The sequence below is a fragment of the Tenrec ecaudatus genome, chromosome 14 (genome assembly GCF_050624435.1).
Source record: "Tenrec ecaudatus isolate mTenEca1 chromosome 14, mTenEca1.hap1, whole genome shotgun sequence".
Lineage (NCBI taxonomy): Eukaryota > Metazoa > Chordata > Mammalia > Afrosoricida > Tenrecidae > Tenrec > Tenrec ecaudatus.
Window position 1 is genome coordinate 30,850,696 of NC_134543.1, and position 18,306 is coordinate 30,869,001.

General features: G+C 41.2%; 1 protein-coding gene and 1 non-coding gene across 2 annotated transcripts in view; one reads left to right on the forward strand and one right to left on the reverse strand.

The window, feature by feature from the left end:
- Nucleotides 1–12,370, reverse strand: part of DNAL1 (dynein axonemal light chain 1) — a 64,632-nt gene extending 52,262 nt beyond the window's left edge. The window contains exons 1-2 of the mRNA XM_075530727.1: nt 12,248–12,370; nt 3,105–3,143 (exon numbers count right to left, since the gene is read on the reverse strand). Of these exons, the coding sequence (XP_075386842.1) occupies nt 3,105–3,143; nt 12,248–12,250 (42 nt within the window). The 5' untranslated portion in view covers nt 12,251–12,370. The remainder of the gene's footprint in view (nt 1–3,104; nt 3,144–12,247) is intronic.
- On the forward strand, nt 909–1,037 carry LOC142427078 (small nucleolar RNA SNORA70). The gene has a single exon (XR_012779907.1). It is a non-coding gene; the product is annotated as a small nucleolar RNA SNORA70 (small nucleolar RNA).
- Nucleotides 12,371–18,306: the final 5,936 nt, after the last annotated feature.

An 18,306-nucleotide genomic window follows, 5' to 3' on the forward strand; every position in this document is an offset into this window, starting at 1 on the left:
CAGGGAGTCACTGTGAGTCAGCTTCGCGTTGGGGTTTCTTGGTTAACTAACTACTAAGGGGCCCTCGTGGTGCACCACTCAAACTCTCAGACGACGACAACAACAACCATACAGAGCAGTCTGCTTACATAACGTTGTACAGCTTTGGAAATCTTATCTTTCTACTCTGTCCTGTAGGGTTGCAATGACTCAGAATCAACTCAATAGCAACAAATTAGATTTAGGTAACTTACTACTAAATTCCACCTTAAGAGTTTAATTTTCTTTCCCCCCCTTTTTTTGGTTAGGAGTTTAAGTATCATACTAAAGACAGAATTAAAAGTAATTATCAATACATTCTGGTTAGTAATATTTTCTAAATGTCTTATTTCTAAATGTTAGCTATAGCTGTCCAACAAAAATGAAAAGCTCCTTAAACTCAGAGATGTCTCCTTTGCTTTCTGATGTTTTCTATGATGTGGTACAGTACAAGACACAAAAGCCACACATTTTAAAAAATCAAATAATCACACATCAATAAAATAAAAGACAGAATCAACTGAAATGTAGAGATCTAATACATATACATATCACTCAGTTCTTATTGTTGTGTCACTTAGTAATCTATAAGGGGAGGGGTAACTAACAGCTAAAAACCAAACCAGTTGCTCTGCAGCCAGTTCTGACGCATGGCAAGCACAATATTCCAGAGAATGTGCTCCACAGTTTTCAATGGTAGTAACTTTTCAGAAGAGGATGCCAGGCCTCTCTTCCAAGGCGCCTCTGAGTAAATTTGAGTCACTGAATTGGCATTTGTAGTTGAGCACTTTAGCATGCGCACTACCCAAGGGATTCAACATGGAGTGGCTCTTAAATGAATGTTTGTTAATCAGTGAGTGACCTCGTTAACTTCAAATAATCTTAAAGGTCTACAGCCAATTAAGCTGACTACCTTCCCATGGGGGCCGGTATGTGATGGCTACAAACAGCAGCCTCCTCAGAAGTATATGCAGCATGCTGGCATGTATAGACTGCCCTAAGGGACCTTGAGGACAGCCCTTTGCTGCTCTTTGATGGCTCTGACCTAATTTCTACTGTCCCTAAACTAGGCTCTCAACTGGGATGAGAGGTATTTTCAGGAAACCTTGAGGCATGGTGGCTAGGCTCCACATCAACCAAGCATCAAAACAAGGATCATGTGATTGAGGCCTTATCCAGGCCAAGTTCAAATTTCCTGGGATCAAGATGATCCACATCTCCAAGAAGTGGGGTTTCAACAAGCTTAATACCAATGAATTTGATGACATGGTGGCTGAGCAATGCCTCACCTCAGATGGATGTGGAGTCAAATAGATCCCTAGTGGTGGCCCCTTGGACGGAGTCAAATAGATCCCTAGTGGTGGCCCCTTGGACAAGAGGTAGGCCCTGCATTCATGATGGTCTTGGTAGCCCTGTTCCTTGCCTGACTTATGCCCACCAATAAATTGAACCACCTGACTCAAATCAATCAATCCATCATCATAAATGTCAACTACTTATCATAATGTTCTTTAGAAATTAATCTGCATATTAAAACAAGCATTTATTACTATAAATAAATAAAATCCTAAAATCTAAATAAAATAAATTGTATCTAATACAGAGCCTACTTCAAATTCTTTTTCTTTCATGAAACTGTTATAAACAAAATTTTAAATTGCAACTAACATAAGTAATAAGAACTAAAACAAATATTTCTTTACTTCTATTATCCCTAGACACTAATGTTCTTATAGCCTTATCTGGTTCACAGATGATCTAAAAACACAAAAGGTACATTATTATGCAAGATAACTACTGATTATTTAGATCATGTTGTGATTTAGAACATGTTCCTCATGTTGTGGTGACCCCCAACCATAAAATTATTTTAGTTGCTACTTCATAACTTTAATTTTGCTACTGTTATGAATTGGGTGACCCCTGGGAAAGGGTCATTCGACCCCCAAAGGGGTCACAACCCACAGGTTGAGAACTGATGACTAAACTATATAAGCTACCAATGGTCATAAAAACTGAATGCTGGGCTACAACAGTTTAAACTTGAAGTTATGTTATAATGTTCCAAATATTTACAATGCATATTTTACACATCTTTTATAATGTAGTTTCATCTGTAATATTACCATCTTATTCTTTTCTTTTAGGAGCCCCGGTGACATTATGGTTACTCAATGGGCTACTAACCATAAGACCAGCAGTTGAAACCACCAGTTGCTCCACAGGAGACAAACAGGGCTTTCTACTCCCATAAAGGGTTAGAGTCTCGGAAAATCACGGGGCAGTTCTGCCCTGTCCTATTGTGCACCTAGGAGTTGGCACTGACTCCATGCAGTGAGTTTGGTTTGGGTTTTCTTTTCTTCAATACTTTCCATTTGTCTATATGTGGTTTATATTTGCCCACACTGGCTGTCTCTGCTCCAAACTTCCAAGAAGCTAAAACCATTCCCTGTCCAAAATCCAGATACTATAGCTCTCATACTACTCTTCTCATCTGACAATGAAGAGGAAGTTGAAAGGGGAAATGTACAGAGATTCCAGCCATTTTACATCAACAGATGAATCAACCTTCTCAGTGGTCAGAATTTGTTGTATAAGCGAAGAAATTTTAACATAACTGAAGATTCACATACATTTGTAAGAAATAACAGGCATACAATGAGGATCCTTGTACACTTCACTCAGTGTTATTCAATGGCAAATTTTGTAAAATATAGTATACTATCACAATCAGGATATTGATACTGATATGAGGGGCATCAAAAAGATCATGGATAAACTGAATTAAAAGATAATGTATTTTTTTCCACGATTTTTTGAAGACTTCTTATAGAGTCCACTAATCTTAATCCAAGTTTCCCAATTTTACATTTGCTCATTTGTGAGTGAGTGCACATGTATACATGCGCATTAAGTCCTATACAATGTTACCACTGGTGTAGGTTTGTGAGTGCGCCATTACAGTCAAAATACTGAACAGTTCACATAGCACAGGGATTCCTCATGTTCAGTGGGTCAGATTTAAATAGTTATCAAAATCTTTTCTTCGTACAGTTTCTTAAAGAAGTGAAAACTCATATACTCACCCATCTGGCTAAGGCTTCTTTGATTGTTGTTGCTTTTGCCTATTGAAAAAAAAAAAGCTGTCTTCATTGATATGATTAGGTGATGCAATTTTCCTGCAATAACTATTAACCTTAGTTGCTTTTACCATTAAAATAATTCTCTCTTTGAGACTTAATATTCAAAGAATGTATTTCAATTTCATGTGATCAGAATGATTCACTTAAATGTACATATTTCTTAGAGAAAAGAGAAAAAAAAGCAAACATTATTTAATGCCCATATACCTGACTTCCATCAGGTTTACAAACAAAACATTTTTATATTTGATATTTTACCATACTTCATTCATTCTAAGATGTATATTCTTTTTCTATCTTTGAAAGTATATAGTGGTGCAATTGTAGTGACAGAAACTCACAGGGGCAGCTCTATCCTGTCCTATAGGTTTCTATGAGTTGGCAATGAGTCTGTATGTTTGTTTGAAAACACTACTTTAGAAATTGAAACTGTAATCAAAGAGGTCTACTCTGATAGTTCTCTCTTAAAGCTCCAAGCCTACACAGTTTCACAAGTGAGCTCTGTCCAGCTTCCAAGGAACAGATAGTCTCTGTGACACAAGTTGTTTCCAAAACCAGAAAAAGAAAAGCTGCCAACTCACTTTCTGGAGCCAATATAATCTTGATTTCATAATCAGTTAAAGAGTTTTCTTTATTTCTCAACATAGAACTGAAAATCCAGGTCAGGTATTAGATCTCAAAAGTCAACAGCAGATCAGGGTCATGAACTGTTTACCCTATGTATAAAACAGTTACACAACAGAAAAAGCTATAGATCCCATCACAAATGGGGAAATGAAATGTTAACTTCAATAAATACAGAAAAGGCACTGGATAAAGCTTTATATCTACTGATAATAAAAGCTTTTGGCTAAGAGTAGAAAGGAAATTCCTCATTTGACAATGCTGCATACTAAAAATCTACAAGGAATACATTTATAGGAGAAACTGATTTATTTCAGCAAATATTGAGACTACCAAGCATTTTCCTATGTCCTTTGGATGTGTTAGTAAACAAAACAAAAACCTTTGCCTTCAATGAATTTAACTAAATCTACTGGAGGGAGACACTAGTAAATGACAAGTATATTCTACAAATCCTTATTCAATATCCAACATTGGCTATTGAATTGAAGAAGACCCTAGAACAGTGGTTCTCAATCTTCCTAATGCAGTGACCCTTTCATACAGTTCCTCATGTGTGGTGCCCACCCCCCCAACCATAAAGTTATTTTAGTTGCTACTTCATAACTAATTTTGCTACTGTTATGAATCGGGCAACCCCTGTGAAAGGGTCATTTGACCCCCAAAAGGTGTCATGATTCCCAGGTTGAGAACTGCTGCCTTAGAAGAGTGGATGCATTTGAATTGTGCTGGAAAAGAAGATTGAAAGTACCACGGACTGCCAGAAGGACAAAACAATCTGTAGTGAAAGAAGTACAGCCAGAGTGCTCCTCAGAGGCAAGGATGGCGAGACTGCATCTTCCATACTTTGGACACGTTGTCAGGAGAGAGCAGTCCCTGGAGAAGCCATCATGTTTGGTAAAGTGGAGGGGCAGAGAAACAGAGGAAGGCCCTGAAAGAGATGAACTGACACAGTGGCTGCCTCGATGGGCTCAGGCACAGGAGCCATGGCGAGGATGGCACAGGACCGGACAGTGGTTCGTTCTGTTACGCAAAGGGTCACTCTGGGTTGGAGCCAATTTGATGGCACCCAACAACAACAACATTCTAGAAAACCCACTGATTGCAAGTAGATTCTGACTCCAAGTGACCCCTATATAAGGTTTCTGAACTGTAATTCTTTATGGGAGCAGACAGCTTTGTGGTTCTCCAGTGAAGTGGCTGGTGGGTTTGAACTGCTGAACTTATGGCTAGCAACCCAATGCCTAACTCACAGCACTCTCAGGTCCTAAGGTGATTATGACATATTAGAAGGTGATATGCTCCACAATAGTAGGAAAAGTTAAGGTTATCTGCTCTCATTAAAAATTTACAGCTTTCACAATCTTTTCCATGTATTCAAACCATCGAATTTATGGCATGTGAGTTATATATCAATAAAACTGCTAAAAAAGGTGTATAATTTTCCTATAAAGGGTCACTATGAGTTGGAATTAACTCAACAGCACTGAGTTTAAGCTCTAGAAGAAAGAAAAATGGGTCAACAAACAGACCTTGAACTATTTATAGTTCATTGGTTTTTGTTGTGGTGGTGGTTGTTGTTTTTTATTGTTTGTTTTGCTTTGTCTTGTTTTTTGTGCATGTTATTATCTGCTCAGGTCTGTCTAAATAAGATGGGCTGGATGAACAATCTAGAGGAGAAACACTTCTGGAGGTACCAACACCTTTGAGGAGACATTGGATAGGGGGAGGTGGGGGAAAGGAAATGGTGTCAACAAACCCAGGGACAACAAGTGATCCAAAATCGGTGGTGAGGAGGGTGTAGGAGGCCTGGTAGGGCTTGATCAAGGGTAATGTAATCAAGAGGAATTTCTGAAACCCAAATGAAGGCTGAGCATGATAGTGGGGCAAGAGGAAAGTAAAAGGAAACAGAGGAAAGAGCCAGGAGGCAAAGGGCATTTATAGAGGTCTAAATATAGGCAATGTACATATGTAAATATATTTTTATTTGATGATGGGGAAATAGATCTATGTGCAAATATTTATAGGTTTAGTATTAAGGTAGCAGATGAACATGGGGCCTCCATTCAAGTACTCCCCAATGCAAGAACACTTTGTTCTATTAAACTGGCATTCCATGAAGCTCACCTTCCCGACACAATCGCAGAAGACAAAGCAGGTGCATAAGCAAATGTGGTGAAAAAAGCTGATGGTGCCCGGCTATCAAAGATATAGTGTCTGGGGTCTTAAAGGCTTGAAGATAAACAGGTGGCCATCTATCTGAGAAGCAAGAAAGCCCACATGGAAGAAGCACCCAGCCTGTGTGGTCACGAGGTGTCAATAGGATCAGGTATCAGGCATCAAAAACAAAAAAATCATATCATTGTGAATGAGGAGGAATGCGGAGTGGGGACGCAAAGCCCATTTGGAGGCAACTCGACATTCCTTTACAGAGGGTCACGGAGAGGAGACAAGCCAGTCAGTATGTAGTATAGCACTGATGGAACATACACTCTCCTCTAGTTCTTCAATGCTTCCTCCCTCCATGATGATCCCATTCTACCTTAAAAACCCGGCTAAACCAGAGGATGTACACTGGTACAGATAAGAGCTGGGAACACAGGGAATCCAGGACCAATAATGAAAGTAGCAATACCAGGAGGGTAAGGGGAAGATGGGGTAGAAAGGGGAAACTGATCACAATGATCTATCGACATATAACCACCCCCAGGGGGATGTACAACAGAAAAGTGGGTGAAGGGAGACAATGGACAGTGTAAGACAGGAAAAAATAATAATAATTTATAAATTATAAAGGGTTCGGGAGGGAGAGGAAAAATGAGGAAATGATACCAAGGGCTCAAGTAGAAAGAAAATGATAATGGCAACCAATGTGCTGACACAATGGATGTACATATCGATTGTGATGAGTTGTAAGAGCTCCCAAGAAAATGATTTAAGAAAAAAAGAAAGAAAAATGAGTTTGGTGAGGGGCATGAGATGTCTGTGTCTGAGTGGGGAAGATGTTTATTTTAAAATAAGATGATCAGGGTGAGTTTAATTTGGAAATTAACATGTAAAAGTGAAGTTCAAACAATGCAATATTAAAATAGGTCCTTCAGGTTGGCAAAAGTTGAAGGTTGGTGAGGATGTAAAAAAATTGGAACTATTGACGGAAGAAATAAAACAAACAACCCCCCCCAGACAAACCTAGTAGACATTTTGGAAACATTCTTAAGTACAGTACCTATGTATGTGTAGCTGCTATGAACAGCAGCTGTGTGGGTCAAGGGTTAAGTGCCCAGCTGCTAACAGAATGTTGGCAGCTTCTGAAGAGAAAGACATGGGATCTTCTTCCATAGGGTTATAACCTAGAAAACCCGATGTGGCAGTTCTATTCTGTCACACAGAGTCACTACAAATAGGAATCAACACAATCACACACAAGACACACAAGAACACCTTCACCACACTGTGAAAACAACAATGTATTAATGGTATGTGGTCACTGGTTTTCCTACAGGTAGCAGGAGCAAAAAAGACAAATGCCCAAACCGCAGTCAGCAGTACAAAACCACCAGCTGCTCCGCAGGAAACCTATGAGGCTTTCTACTCCTGTACAGAGTTACAGTAGGAAAAGTTCTCCCCTGTCCTATAGAGCCACCATGAGTCAGAATTTACTCTCAGGTGGTGAGTTTAGTTGGGTTTTTGATTTCTAGCCAAAGATTTTGGAACTCCTAAATAACTGGGTCTCACAACTCATTGCCATCAAGTCAATGCCAACTCATAATGACCCTTTAGGACAGGGTAGAACTGCCCTTGTGAGTTACCAAGACTGTAACTCTTAACAGCAATAGAAAGCCCAGTTTTTCTCTTGTGGAGCAGCTGGTAGTTTTGAAGTGCTAACTTTTCAGATTGCACCAGGGCACCTAAAGAACAGGGTAGGCCTATGCAAAGAGGAGGTATTTGTGGGCCTCCACAGGGTCTTACCAAGGAGTCCTGGTGGCAGAGTGGTTATGTACTGGGTTGTGTGATCCTTAAGCTAAGCAGTTGTAAATCACCAGCCACCCAGCAGGAGAAAGCCTGGGCTTCTGCAGGGGCAGTTCTACCCTGTTCTATAGGGTCACTATGAGTCGGCACAGTCTCGATGGCAGTGAGTTGGTTGGTTTATTTTTCATAAGAAGAAAGGCCACGTATGTGAGGCCTTTTAACCTTACTGTCTGGGGTATAAGCATGTGTTATAAAAACAGGGCTTTTAAAATCAGTTTTTTCTTTTTTTTAAAATACTTTTATTGGGGGCTCTGAGTATCAAGCCCATTTGCACATATGCTGTCATCATCATTTTCAAAGCATTCTCATCCCACTTGAGCCCCTGATATCAGCTATCTCTTTCTTCCCCCTTTCTCCCCCATCTACCCTCTCTCACGAACTCTTAATCTGTTATAGATTATTATTTTTATATCTTACATCATCCTCCATCACCCCTCACCCACTTTTCCATTACTTATATCCCTGGGAGAGGGTTCTAGATAGATCCCTGTGATCAATTCCCCCTTTCTCACCCTACCATCTCCTAATCCTACTGGTATCTCTAACTCTTATTGTTGGCCCTGAGAAGTTTATCTATCCTGGATTCCCTGTATTTGGGGCTATTATCTGTAGCAGTGTGCATGTTCTGGTCTAATTTCATTTGTAAGGTAGAACTGAGGTCATGAAAGAGGGGTGAAGGAAGCACCAAAGAACTAGAGGAAGTTGTGTGTTTCATTGGTGCTATACTGCACCCTGACTGGCTCATCTCTTCCCTGTGACTCCTCTGTGAGGGGATGTCCAATTGTCTACAGATGGGCATTGGCTCTCCACTCCATGCCTCCCGCCCCCCCATTCACCTTGGGTATGGTTTTATTCTGGGTCTTAGATGCCTGATACCTGATCCCATCGATACCTTGTGATGACATGGGCTGGTGTGCTTCTTCCATGTGGGCTTTGTTGCTTCTCAGCTAGATAGCCGCTTGTTTATCTTCAAGCCTTTAAGACCCCAGATGCTATATCTTTTGATAGCCAGGCACCATCAGCTTTCTTCACTACATTTGCTTATGCACCCATTTTGTCTTCAGTGATCATGTCGGGAAGGTGAGTATCACAGAATGCCGGATTGTTAGAACAAAGTGTTCTTGTGTTAAGGGAGTACTTGAGTCAAGGCCCAATGTCCATCTGCAACCTTAATTCTTAACATATAGATATGAGTACATAGTTCTATTTCCCTCTCGTTATATATGTATTTACATATGTACTTGCCTGGCTTTAGGCTGCTATAAATGTCCTTTGCCTGTTGTCATTATTTTGTTGGTTTTGACTTCCTTTTTGTTATTTTATTTGGCTTTGCCTGGTTTTTGCACTTATTAATGTATCTGCATATCTATCTAGATAAGATAGGCGGGGTAAATAATTTGGAGATAAAAAGAATAGGACCAATGATTCCGGGAGGATATGGGCGCAAGGGAGGTAGGAGAAAGCAAGCGGGGGAGAACCAACCTAGGAACAAGGGAATACAAGTGATCTATAATCAATGGAAGGAAGGTCATAGGATACCAACTGGGGCTTAATGAAGGGCAATGTAGCAGCGAGGAATTACTAAACCTGAATGAAGACCGAACATGATGGTGGGACAAGAGGAAAGTAAAAGGAAATAGAGGAAAGAACCAGGAGGCAAAGGACAGTTATAGAGTTTGGTTTTTTAAAGGGGATTACTATTCATGTAAATAAGGTATTTGACATCCCTATAGGGTGAAACCATGCAAAATGGGTATATGGAATTCAACGTGGGAATTGTTCGGTTTTGCCAACCCACTAATTTTAAAATGAGTCATCTCGGACACAGAAGGGAGAGCTGAGATATCTCACTACTATCAAGAAAGAGGAAACAAAAGTGGAGGAAATCCTTTGGACTTCATGGTCCCTTCACCAAACTTCCTCAATCACGGAGACAAAAAGCTGTGACACCACAGAAGTGGCAAGGAAGCAATGAAGCAGAGATAGCTGGGCGCAAGACAGTGGGCGCAAACTGGTGGATCAGAGCACGAAAGCTGGGTGCATGCTGGCAGAGTGGAATGCCTCCCAAGCAGCTGGAGAGCTAGGCTTGAAGACTCAAAAAGCCAGAGCTGAGCGCCTTCAGGTTGAGGCTTACTGGAGAAGTGCAATGCCTTTGGGGAGTTTATCAGTATTGAGCTAACAGCTTTGTAACATTGTCCAAGTAGAGACTGGCTGAGAAATAAAGAACCATAGGCATTGTGGGCATGGCTGAGAAAAAGATGTTTTGATCAAAGAAGTGCATGCTGAGCAGTCCTGCTATTTAATTGTAACCAGTTATTTCCTGCACGAGTATTGTCTGTGAGTCCTGTATGACATTACAATGAATATTTGAAGCCAGCAGAGAAACAGAAGGTGCATGGGAGAGACAGTTGGTGTCGGAAATGATTAGCAAGTAAAAGCATAGCTGAATCTCTGCCTCGTAAGAATCAGCCTTGAGCTGACAGTGAGTTTGATTCTAGTTCTTCCTTATCCTTATGAATTGAAGTCAGACATCAGCTCCACACCATCTTTATTTACATTCATTAATGGGTCAAGAGGGCTAGCTAAAAACAAAGTTCATTGGGACAAGTTCTATTTGATTCCAGACAATAGTTTTGAAGAGAGACTTGAAACTCCGAGTTACCCAATACTACATTTCTTCAAATACCAGGGCTTCAAAAAGTTTATGGAAAAATGGAGTGAAAAGATCATGGAATTTCCTCAAGACCTTGTTGAAGCCTCCTAACACTAAAATTCCATTAATTGTAATTAGCACCCTTATTTTATATACCATTAAGGGGGGGAGGGAAGCTGCCAATTATAATTGCAGGACATCATGCTATGTCAGTATTATACAAATGTGAAATATAGTAATAAAATTTTTTCAGAGAATAAGAAATTTGAGTCTGAATGTGAAATATGTCCATTTTAATAACTAATTCAAACATTTAAAAATACTATATGGGCAAGGAAAACACAAGTCTTCTGGAGGGTCCCAGAACCAACACTGTACAGCCTCGGTACAAACTTCAATGATTCACCCATTCTGATTTCAGTAATCTCCATGGCTGAGATGTCTACAACTACTCAGAGTTGTGCTTTTCTTTACCCAAATATAAACCTACATTCCAGAACTTTTTAGCTTCCTTATCAATGGTCTTCAGCTACACACTTGTGGAATAAAGTAAGGAAGGCAATTGGGGGTGGGGAATTACTTGTAACAGAGTAGCATGTATTGTGATGGATGAGGCAGTATGACCTTCTCATCATTTCAATCTCCTGGGCTCAATTTCTGCCCACTTTACAAAGCACTGGAATCATGAAAAGAAAACAAGTGATTATACTTAGTGTCCATAAACATCTCCAGCTGGCAGGACAATCACATACTTAGTTATACACCAGCTTTCACTGGATCTGAAGCCAACTAACATCACTTTCACACTTAAAATTGGAAGTACCAAGTAAAAGCCCTGGTAGCATAGTGGTTATGTGTGGTACTATGAACTGTAAGGTCAGCAGTTCAAAACCACCAGCTTTATCGGAGAAATGAGAGCCTTTCCACTCTTAGAAACCAACAGTTGCAGTTCTACCCTGTAGGGAGCCATGATTCAAAATTGATTGGATGGCTGTGTGGTGTTTTTGTTTTGTTTGTAAGCAAGACCAGAAGAGTTGAGGAGCATCTGCAAGTGAAATCACGATGCCACAAGAACTCTGATTGGATAGACTGCAGGGTGAGCATAAATCTAAATAGTATTTCTCCAAGTGCGGTGGGATGGCCTCCAACATTAAGGTCCCTTGAGGTGCATTGTCAAAATGCACATTCCTGAATCCTACTCCCTGTGAATTATATTCAGTTGTAACAATGTGTACTCCAGGGGGAGAAAAATCAACTTCTGCACACAGAAACTTGGGAAGCACTTCCCTAATAGACATATATATCACCCTGGGTTTCAGGGTTACCAAATAACTATCCTCACCGTTATGCAGAAGAAAACCTGGGCACACTACACACTCTAAATACTGCTGCGGTCGGCGTTTGACACATTCTTTGAGTAACCAAACCCCTCTCCCAACCCTCCCGCTTCGAGGAGGAATTACTTTACCCAGACTGTGCCTCCCATCACCTTTCTCGCCCTCGTGCCCCTTATAGAGACTACCCTGCTCTTCGTCCTTCCTTTTCTCTGGCCAGAGCCCCTCCACCCTTACCCCATCTCCAAGCCTACCCAGGCGGCCCACAGCTCCACCACCCCAGCCTGGGCATCTCTTTCGCCTCAGGCTCCTGACTCCTTGGAGCTGGCGACCGCTCCCGACTCCCTTGCGCCTTTCGAGGGCACTCCATCCTTGACACTCCAAAACCAGCCTTTCCACGTCCTATCTCCTCCTCTCTGGGGCTAGGAGGGCTCGAGGGGACTCACCATTCCGGCCGTTGCTACTGTCACTGCTCTGGTTGCTAAGGCCCGCCGGGGTCAGTGCGCGTGCGCACTTCCAGGAGCCCTCCGCAGAATCCCTACCCCGGCGGCCATCCCGTCTCCCCGCCCATAGAGCGGCGCGAGTGGGGCATTGTGGGATAGCGCGACGGCCGGCTGGGTCCTCCCGCGGAGGCCGGTAGGGGGCGCTGCCTCCGCGCGGAGCAGCGGGGCGACGGGGAGGGCGTAGCGCCGCGCGCCGCGGTCAGGAGCGGTATTCCATTGGAGACCAGTCAGGAACAGGCAGTCACGGACCGGTTCCCCCAACTAAGAACTGAAACTCCCCAATCGTCCCAGAACGACTGCGCTTCCCTCAAGAGAAAGTTTCATATGGCCTTCTCCGCACTGATGTGAATTTCTTAAATTCTCTTCAACCTGGCTGAATTTCTTACTTTTAATGTTTCATCGTGTGAATATGCCAGAGCTGGTTTATCCCTTGGTTTTTGTTTCCATCTTTTTGCTATTATAGAAATTTCTGCAGCAAACATTGATATACCTGTGGGGGAAAAAAAAACGAAAGGAAGAGACGGCTTCTCAGATGTACAGACTCAGAAACCCCGAGGCGCCGTTCTACTCTGTCCTGTATGGTTGTTATGTTCCTAAACCATCTAGAATCTCACACACACGCGTAGATCCCAGAATAAATAATAGTTACGCCAATGTGATGCTATAATAATGAAAACTATTATTTTCTACATTGGTGAAATGGTAACTCTTTATGGAAGCAGAAAGTCTCATCTTTCTCCTTCCAAGGGGCTGGTGGTTTTAAACTGGTTAGGAATATTAGATCTAATTGTAGAGAATTGCCGTGAATTCTTTAATATAGCTCTTCTAGCCACTGTCTTGGTAACTCCCACAAAGTCACCCTTTCATGATGAATGTGAGTAAGAGAAAGTGAGGGCAAGACACTGGTAGGATGCAGTGAGAATGATTGTTAACAGGGTTGATTGTGATTAACTGATTTCCCTCCTGCAGGGCTTAATTGAACCATCTCAGTAGGAAAACAGTAAATGTTTAATGATTGTATAGAACCCAAGGGGAGAATATTCCTGGTACCATGTTCCTAATTGGACACTCTTGATCTAGTTTCTATCCAGTCTTTGGGATGACTGGGATTTTAACCTCTGTCCTTTCAAGGCACACAACATCCTTCCTAGGCCACAGCAGAAGGACTTGATGTGGAAACCCTACTAAGTGAACTGGGTTTTATCTCAAATTAACTTGCAACCCTTGGACTTCAGGCTGAAACTCTCTAGTGTGAGAAGCAGATCACAGCTATCCCAAGAATAGAACTGGCAGCCCTTGATTAGACTTTGGTTCAGACCTCTTGCCTTGAGGGTGCCCAGTGAATGGTGGCCTGTGACTATAATATACTTATTTTAATGCCCTCCTTGCTTTTTTATGACATGCATTAATCTGGTAGGCATGGTTCTGGTGTTGTGAATGAATATTCTTAAAAGTTTGGCCTTAAAAAAAAAAGGTTTGGCCTTATCCCTGATAGGGCTTGATTAAGGGCAGTGTAACCAAGAGAAATTACTGAAACCCAAATGAAGGCTAAACATGATAGTAGGACAAGAGGAAAGTAAATGGAAATAGAGGAAAGAACTAGGAGGCAAAGGGCATTCATGGAGGTCTGAATACAGGCATGTACACATGTAAATATATTTATATGTGACAATGGGAAAATAGATCTACATGCATATATTTATAGGTTTAGTATTAAGGGAGCAGATGAAAAAAAAAGAAAAAGGTAGCAGATGGACATTGGACCTCAAGTACTCCCCAATGCAAGAACACTTTGTTCTATTAAACTGGCATTCCATGATGCTCACCTTCCTGACAGGATCGCTGAAGAAAAAGCAGGTGCATAAGCAAATGTGGTGAAGAAAGCTGATGGTGCGCAGCTATCAAATGATATAACACCTTGGGTCTTAAAGGCTTGAAGATAAACAAGCAGCCATCTAGCTCAGAAGCAACAAAGCCCACATGGAAGAAGTACACCAGCCTGTGTGATCACGAGATATCGAAGGGTTCAGGCATTAGGCATCAAAGAACAAAAATATAATATCATTGTGAATGGGGGGGGTGACACAGAATGTGGATTGGAGACCCAAAACCCATCTGTAGGGAATTGAACATCCCCTTACAGAAGGGTCATGGGGAGGAGATGAGCTAGTCAGGGTGCAGTATAGCAATGATGAAACATACCACTTTCCTCTAGTTCATTAATGCTCCCCCCACCATCATGATCCCAATTCTACCTTACAAACCCAGCTAGACCAGAGGATGTATACTGGTAAAGATAAGAACTTGAAACACAGGGAATCCCAGGTCAGATAAACCCCTCAGGACCAATAATAAGAGTTGCGATACCAGGAGGGTAAAGGAAAGGTGGGTTAGAAAGAGGGAACTGATCACAAGGATCTACATATTACCCCCTACCTGGGGGATGGACAACACAAAAGTGGGTGAAGGGAGATGTCAGACAGTGTAAGACATGACAAAATAATAATAATTTATAAATTATCAAGGGTTCATAGGGAGTGGGGTGGGTAGGGAGGGGGGAAAATGAACTGATACCAAGGGCTCAAGTAGAAAGCAAATGTTTTGGGAATGATGATGGCAACAAATGTACAAATGTGTTTGACACAATGGATATATGTATGGATTGTGGAAGAGTTGTATGAGTCTCCAATAAATGATTTAAAAAAACAAAAAAGGTGGGTGGTGGTCTCAGAAACGCCCAGGAACAGTCCTTGCCCAGTCCTGTAGGGTTTCTCTGAGTTGGAATCTAGTCCAGGGCAGTGAGTTTGTTTTGTTTTTATTTTCAGTCAAAGCAGGATGGAAAACATTTCTTAAAAACACATAAAAGATGCAAACAAAAAATTCAATCATCTCCTGGGTAATACAGAGATACAATATGATATGATGTGGGAAGAACATGATATTAAAAGTCACAAAGTGTGGGCTCTTGCTGTGGGTCTATCATAATTAATTGTGTGACTTTGAGAGATTCGCTTAACTTCTATGAATCTGTGCTTTTGTCATGTTAAATAATAACAATAAACGTTAGTCTGTGTGACTTGTACAAGTCCCGTAAGTTTGGTATTTTATTACTCTGCCCTGGTATCCCTGGACAATGGAAGAAAGAAAGAAAGAAAGAAAGAAAGAAAGAAAGAAAGAAAGAAAGAAAGAAAGAAAGAAAGAAAGAAAGAAAGAAAGAAAGAAACCAGTTTAACCCAGGTTTTAACATTTGCGTTCAGGGTGAGTCAGAGTTACATGCTACCCAGAGAGTCCTCTGACCAATATCAAGGGTGGCCCGGTTCAATTTTCAGCCATACAATAAAAACCAAATCAAACGCACTGCCATTGAGTCAATTCTGATTCATATTTACCCAATAGGACAGAGTAGAAGTGCGCTGGAGGGTTTCAGCCACCAGCTGTCGGTCAGGGTGTGGAACTGTGGTGGCTTGAGCATTGCTGTCATATTGGAAGCATTGTCACAGAACAAGGGAATACTGCATGGTTTAAAATCAGGAAAGGTGCGCCTCAGGGTTGTATCATCTCATCACATTTGTTCAATCTGTATACTGTGCAAATAATCAGAGAATCTGGTGTATATGAGGAAGAATGTGGCATCAGGATTGGAGGAAGGATTATTAAGAATATGTGATATGCAGATGACACAACTCTGAATGCTGAAAGTGAGGAGGAGTTGAAGCATCTGCTGATGAAGACTCAGCGAAAAGAAGAACAAAATCCTTTCAACCGGACCAATAAATAACATCATGATAAATGGAGAAAAGACTTTAGTTGTCAAGGATTTTGTCTTGCTTAGATCCACAATCAGTACTCTTGGAAGCAGCAGTCAAGAGATTAAAAAAAAACTCAGTGCATTAGATAAATCTGCCCTATAAGACCTCTTTAAAGTATTGAAAAGCAAAGATGTTACTTTGAGGATTAAGAGGCACTTGATCCTAGCAGTGGTATTTTCAGTTGTCTCATATGAATGTGAAAGTTGGAGATTGAAAGAGAAAGAATTGATGCATTTGAATTTTGGTGCTGGAGAAAAAATATTCAAAATGCCATGAACTGCCAAAAGGACAAACCGATCTGTCTGGAAGGAATCATAACCAACGTGCTCCTTAGAGGCAAGGATGGCAAGACTTTGTCTTACATGTTTTGGACATGCTGTCAGGAAAGACCAGTCCCCAGAGAAGGACATCACTTGGTAAAGTGTAGGGAAAGTAAACAAGAGGAAGGCCCTCAATGAGGTGGACTCACACAGCAGCTGCAGCAAGGAGCTCAGGCATAGAACAATTGGGAGGATTCGGCGGGGGACGTGCAGTGTCTCGTTCCATCATGCATAGGGTTGCTATGGGTTGGAACTGACTTGATGGCACCTAACAGCAACCAACCAGTGGAGATGACAGAACAACGTTTGTCCAGGGATCAAGTTCAGATGGCAGGGCAAGAAAGGGAAGTGGCGCAATGAAAATGGTAAACACAGGGAGGAAGTGAGTGAGCAGCAACTATTTACATTGTGGGGATTGCCTTCAGTCATGAATCAAAATGTTTATGAATTGTTGAATGGAAGACCAATTTGCTCTTTAATATTCACCTGAATCATTAAAAAAAAAGAAAGGAAGTCAAATAAAACACCAAGAAGTGGTGCATGTGCTCTATGCTGTCAGGGAGCACAAATGTCGTCTGGGGAGCCAGCTCCATCGTCTACCTCTCAGTCAGCGCCAGCCCCGTCAGGATGACAGGGGAGCAAGAATTAGAACACTGCATGCCTCTCTCTCGTTACAGGAAAGGAGATCGGTCAAGATTATCAAGGGTCATGGGGGAGGGGGAGGGGGGAGGGAGGGGAAAAATGAGGACCTGATGCCAGGGGCTTGGGTGGAGAGCAAATGTTTTGAGAATGATGAGGGCAACGTATGTACAAATGTGCTTTACACAATTGATGTGTGGATGGATTGTGATAGGAGTTGTATGAGCCCCTAATAAAATGATCTTTTTAAAAAAGATGTTGAAAGTTGGTGAGAGAAGCTTGCCTAGAGCCACAGCAGAGAAGAAACCGGCCTAACTAAATAACTATATCCTGAGCATTTCTTACCTAAATTATCACCTGTTAAGCTTCTCTGACAAACCCCATAATTGTGGCCATCATCTGAGTTCTGTATGGCCATTGCAAGATAATATATGAGGCAGCAGAAAAGTAGAGTGCAGTGGGAGAAAGAGCAAATGGATTTGATACCAAACCCAAAACCAAACTCACTGCCATTGAGTCAATACTGACTCATCGCGACACTATCGGACAAGGTAGTAGGTAGCTGAGACTGTAACCCTTTACGGGAGTAGAAAGACCTGTCTTTCTCCCTCAGAGAAGCTTGTGGTTTCAAACTGCTGACCTTGTAGTTAGCAGCCCAATGCATAACCACTATGCTGATGGCAGTGGGCTTATAATTGATAAAACATTCATATCTCCCATCACTATGATCTGATTTAAAATGAGTCCTTTTAAATAATCACATATGAATTATCAAAAAAATCAGAAAGTATGTATGCATGGAGGGGACTCCAAAAGTTCATGAGAATTTTCTATTTTAAATCCATTTATGCATATGTGCTTATTTTTATATATTAATTCATACATTGTTGATGTTAATGATTTGAAACTATATTTAATTTTTAAAATAATGTTAATATGGGGGAACACCTTTGTTATAATAAACTGGGGTGACAACATTTCATTTTCTGTCCAGAATAGACCACATGTAAATACTGAGCACAAGATTCACTGATCAACCAAAATTGATGGCTAATAATTTAATTTTTAAAATTCAAGTCATTTTATTGGGAGCTTTTACAGATATTCTAACAATCCATAAATCGACTATATCAAGCAAACTTGTACATATGTTGCCATCGTCATTTTCAAGATATTATCTTTCTACTTGAGCCCTTAGTATCAGCTCCTCTTTTTTCATTCTCTCCCTCACCCT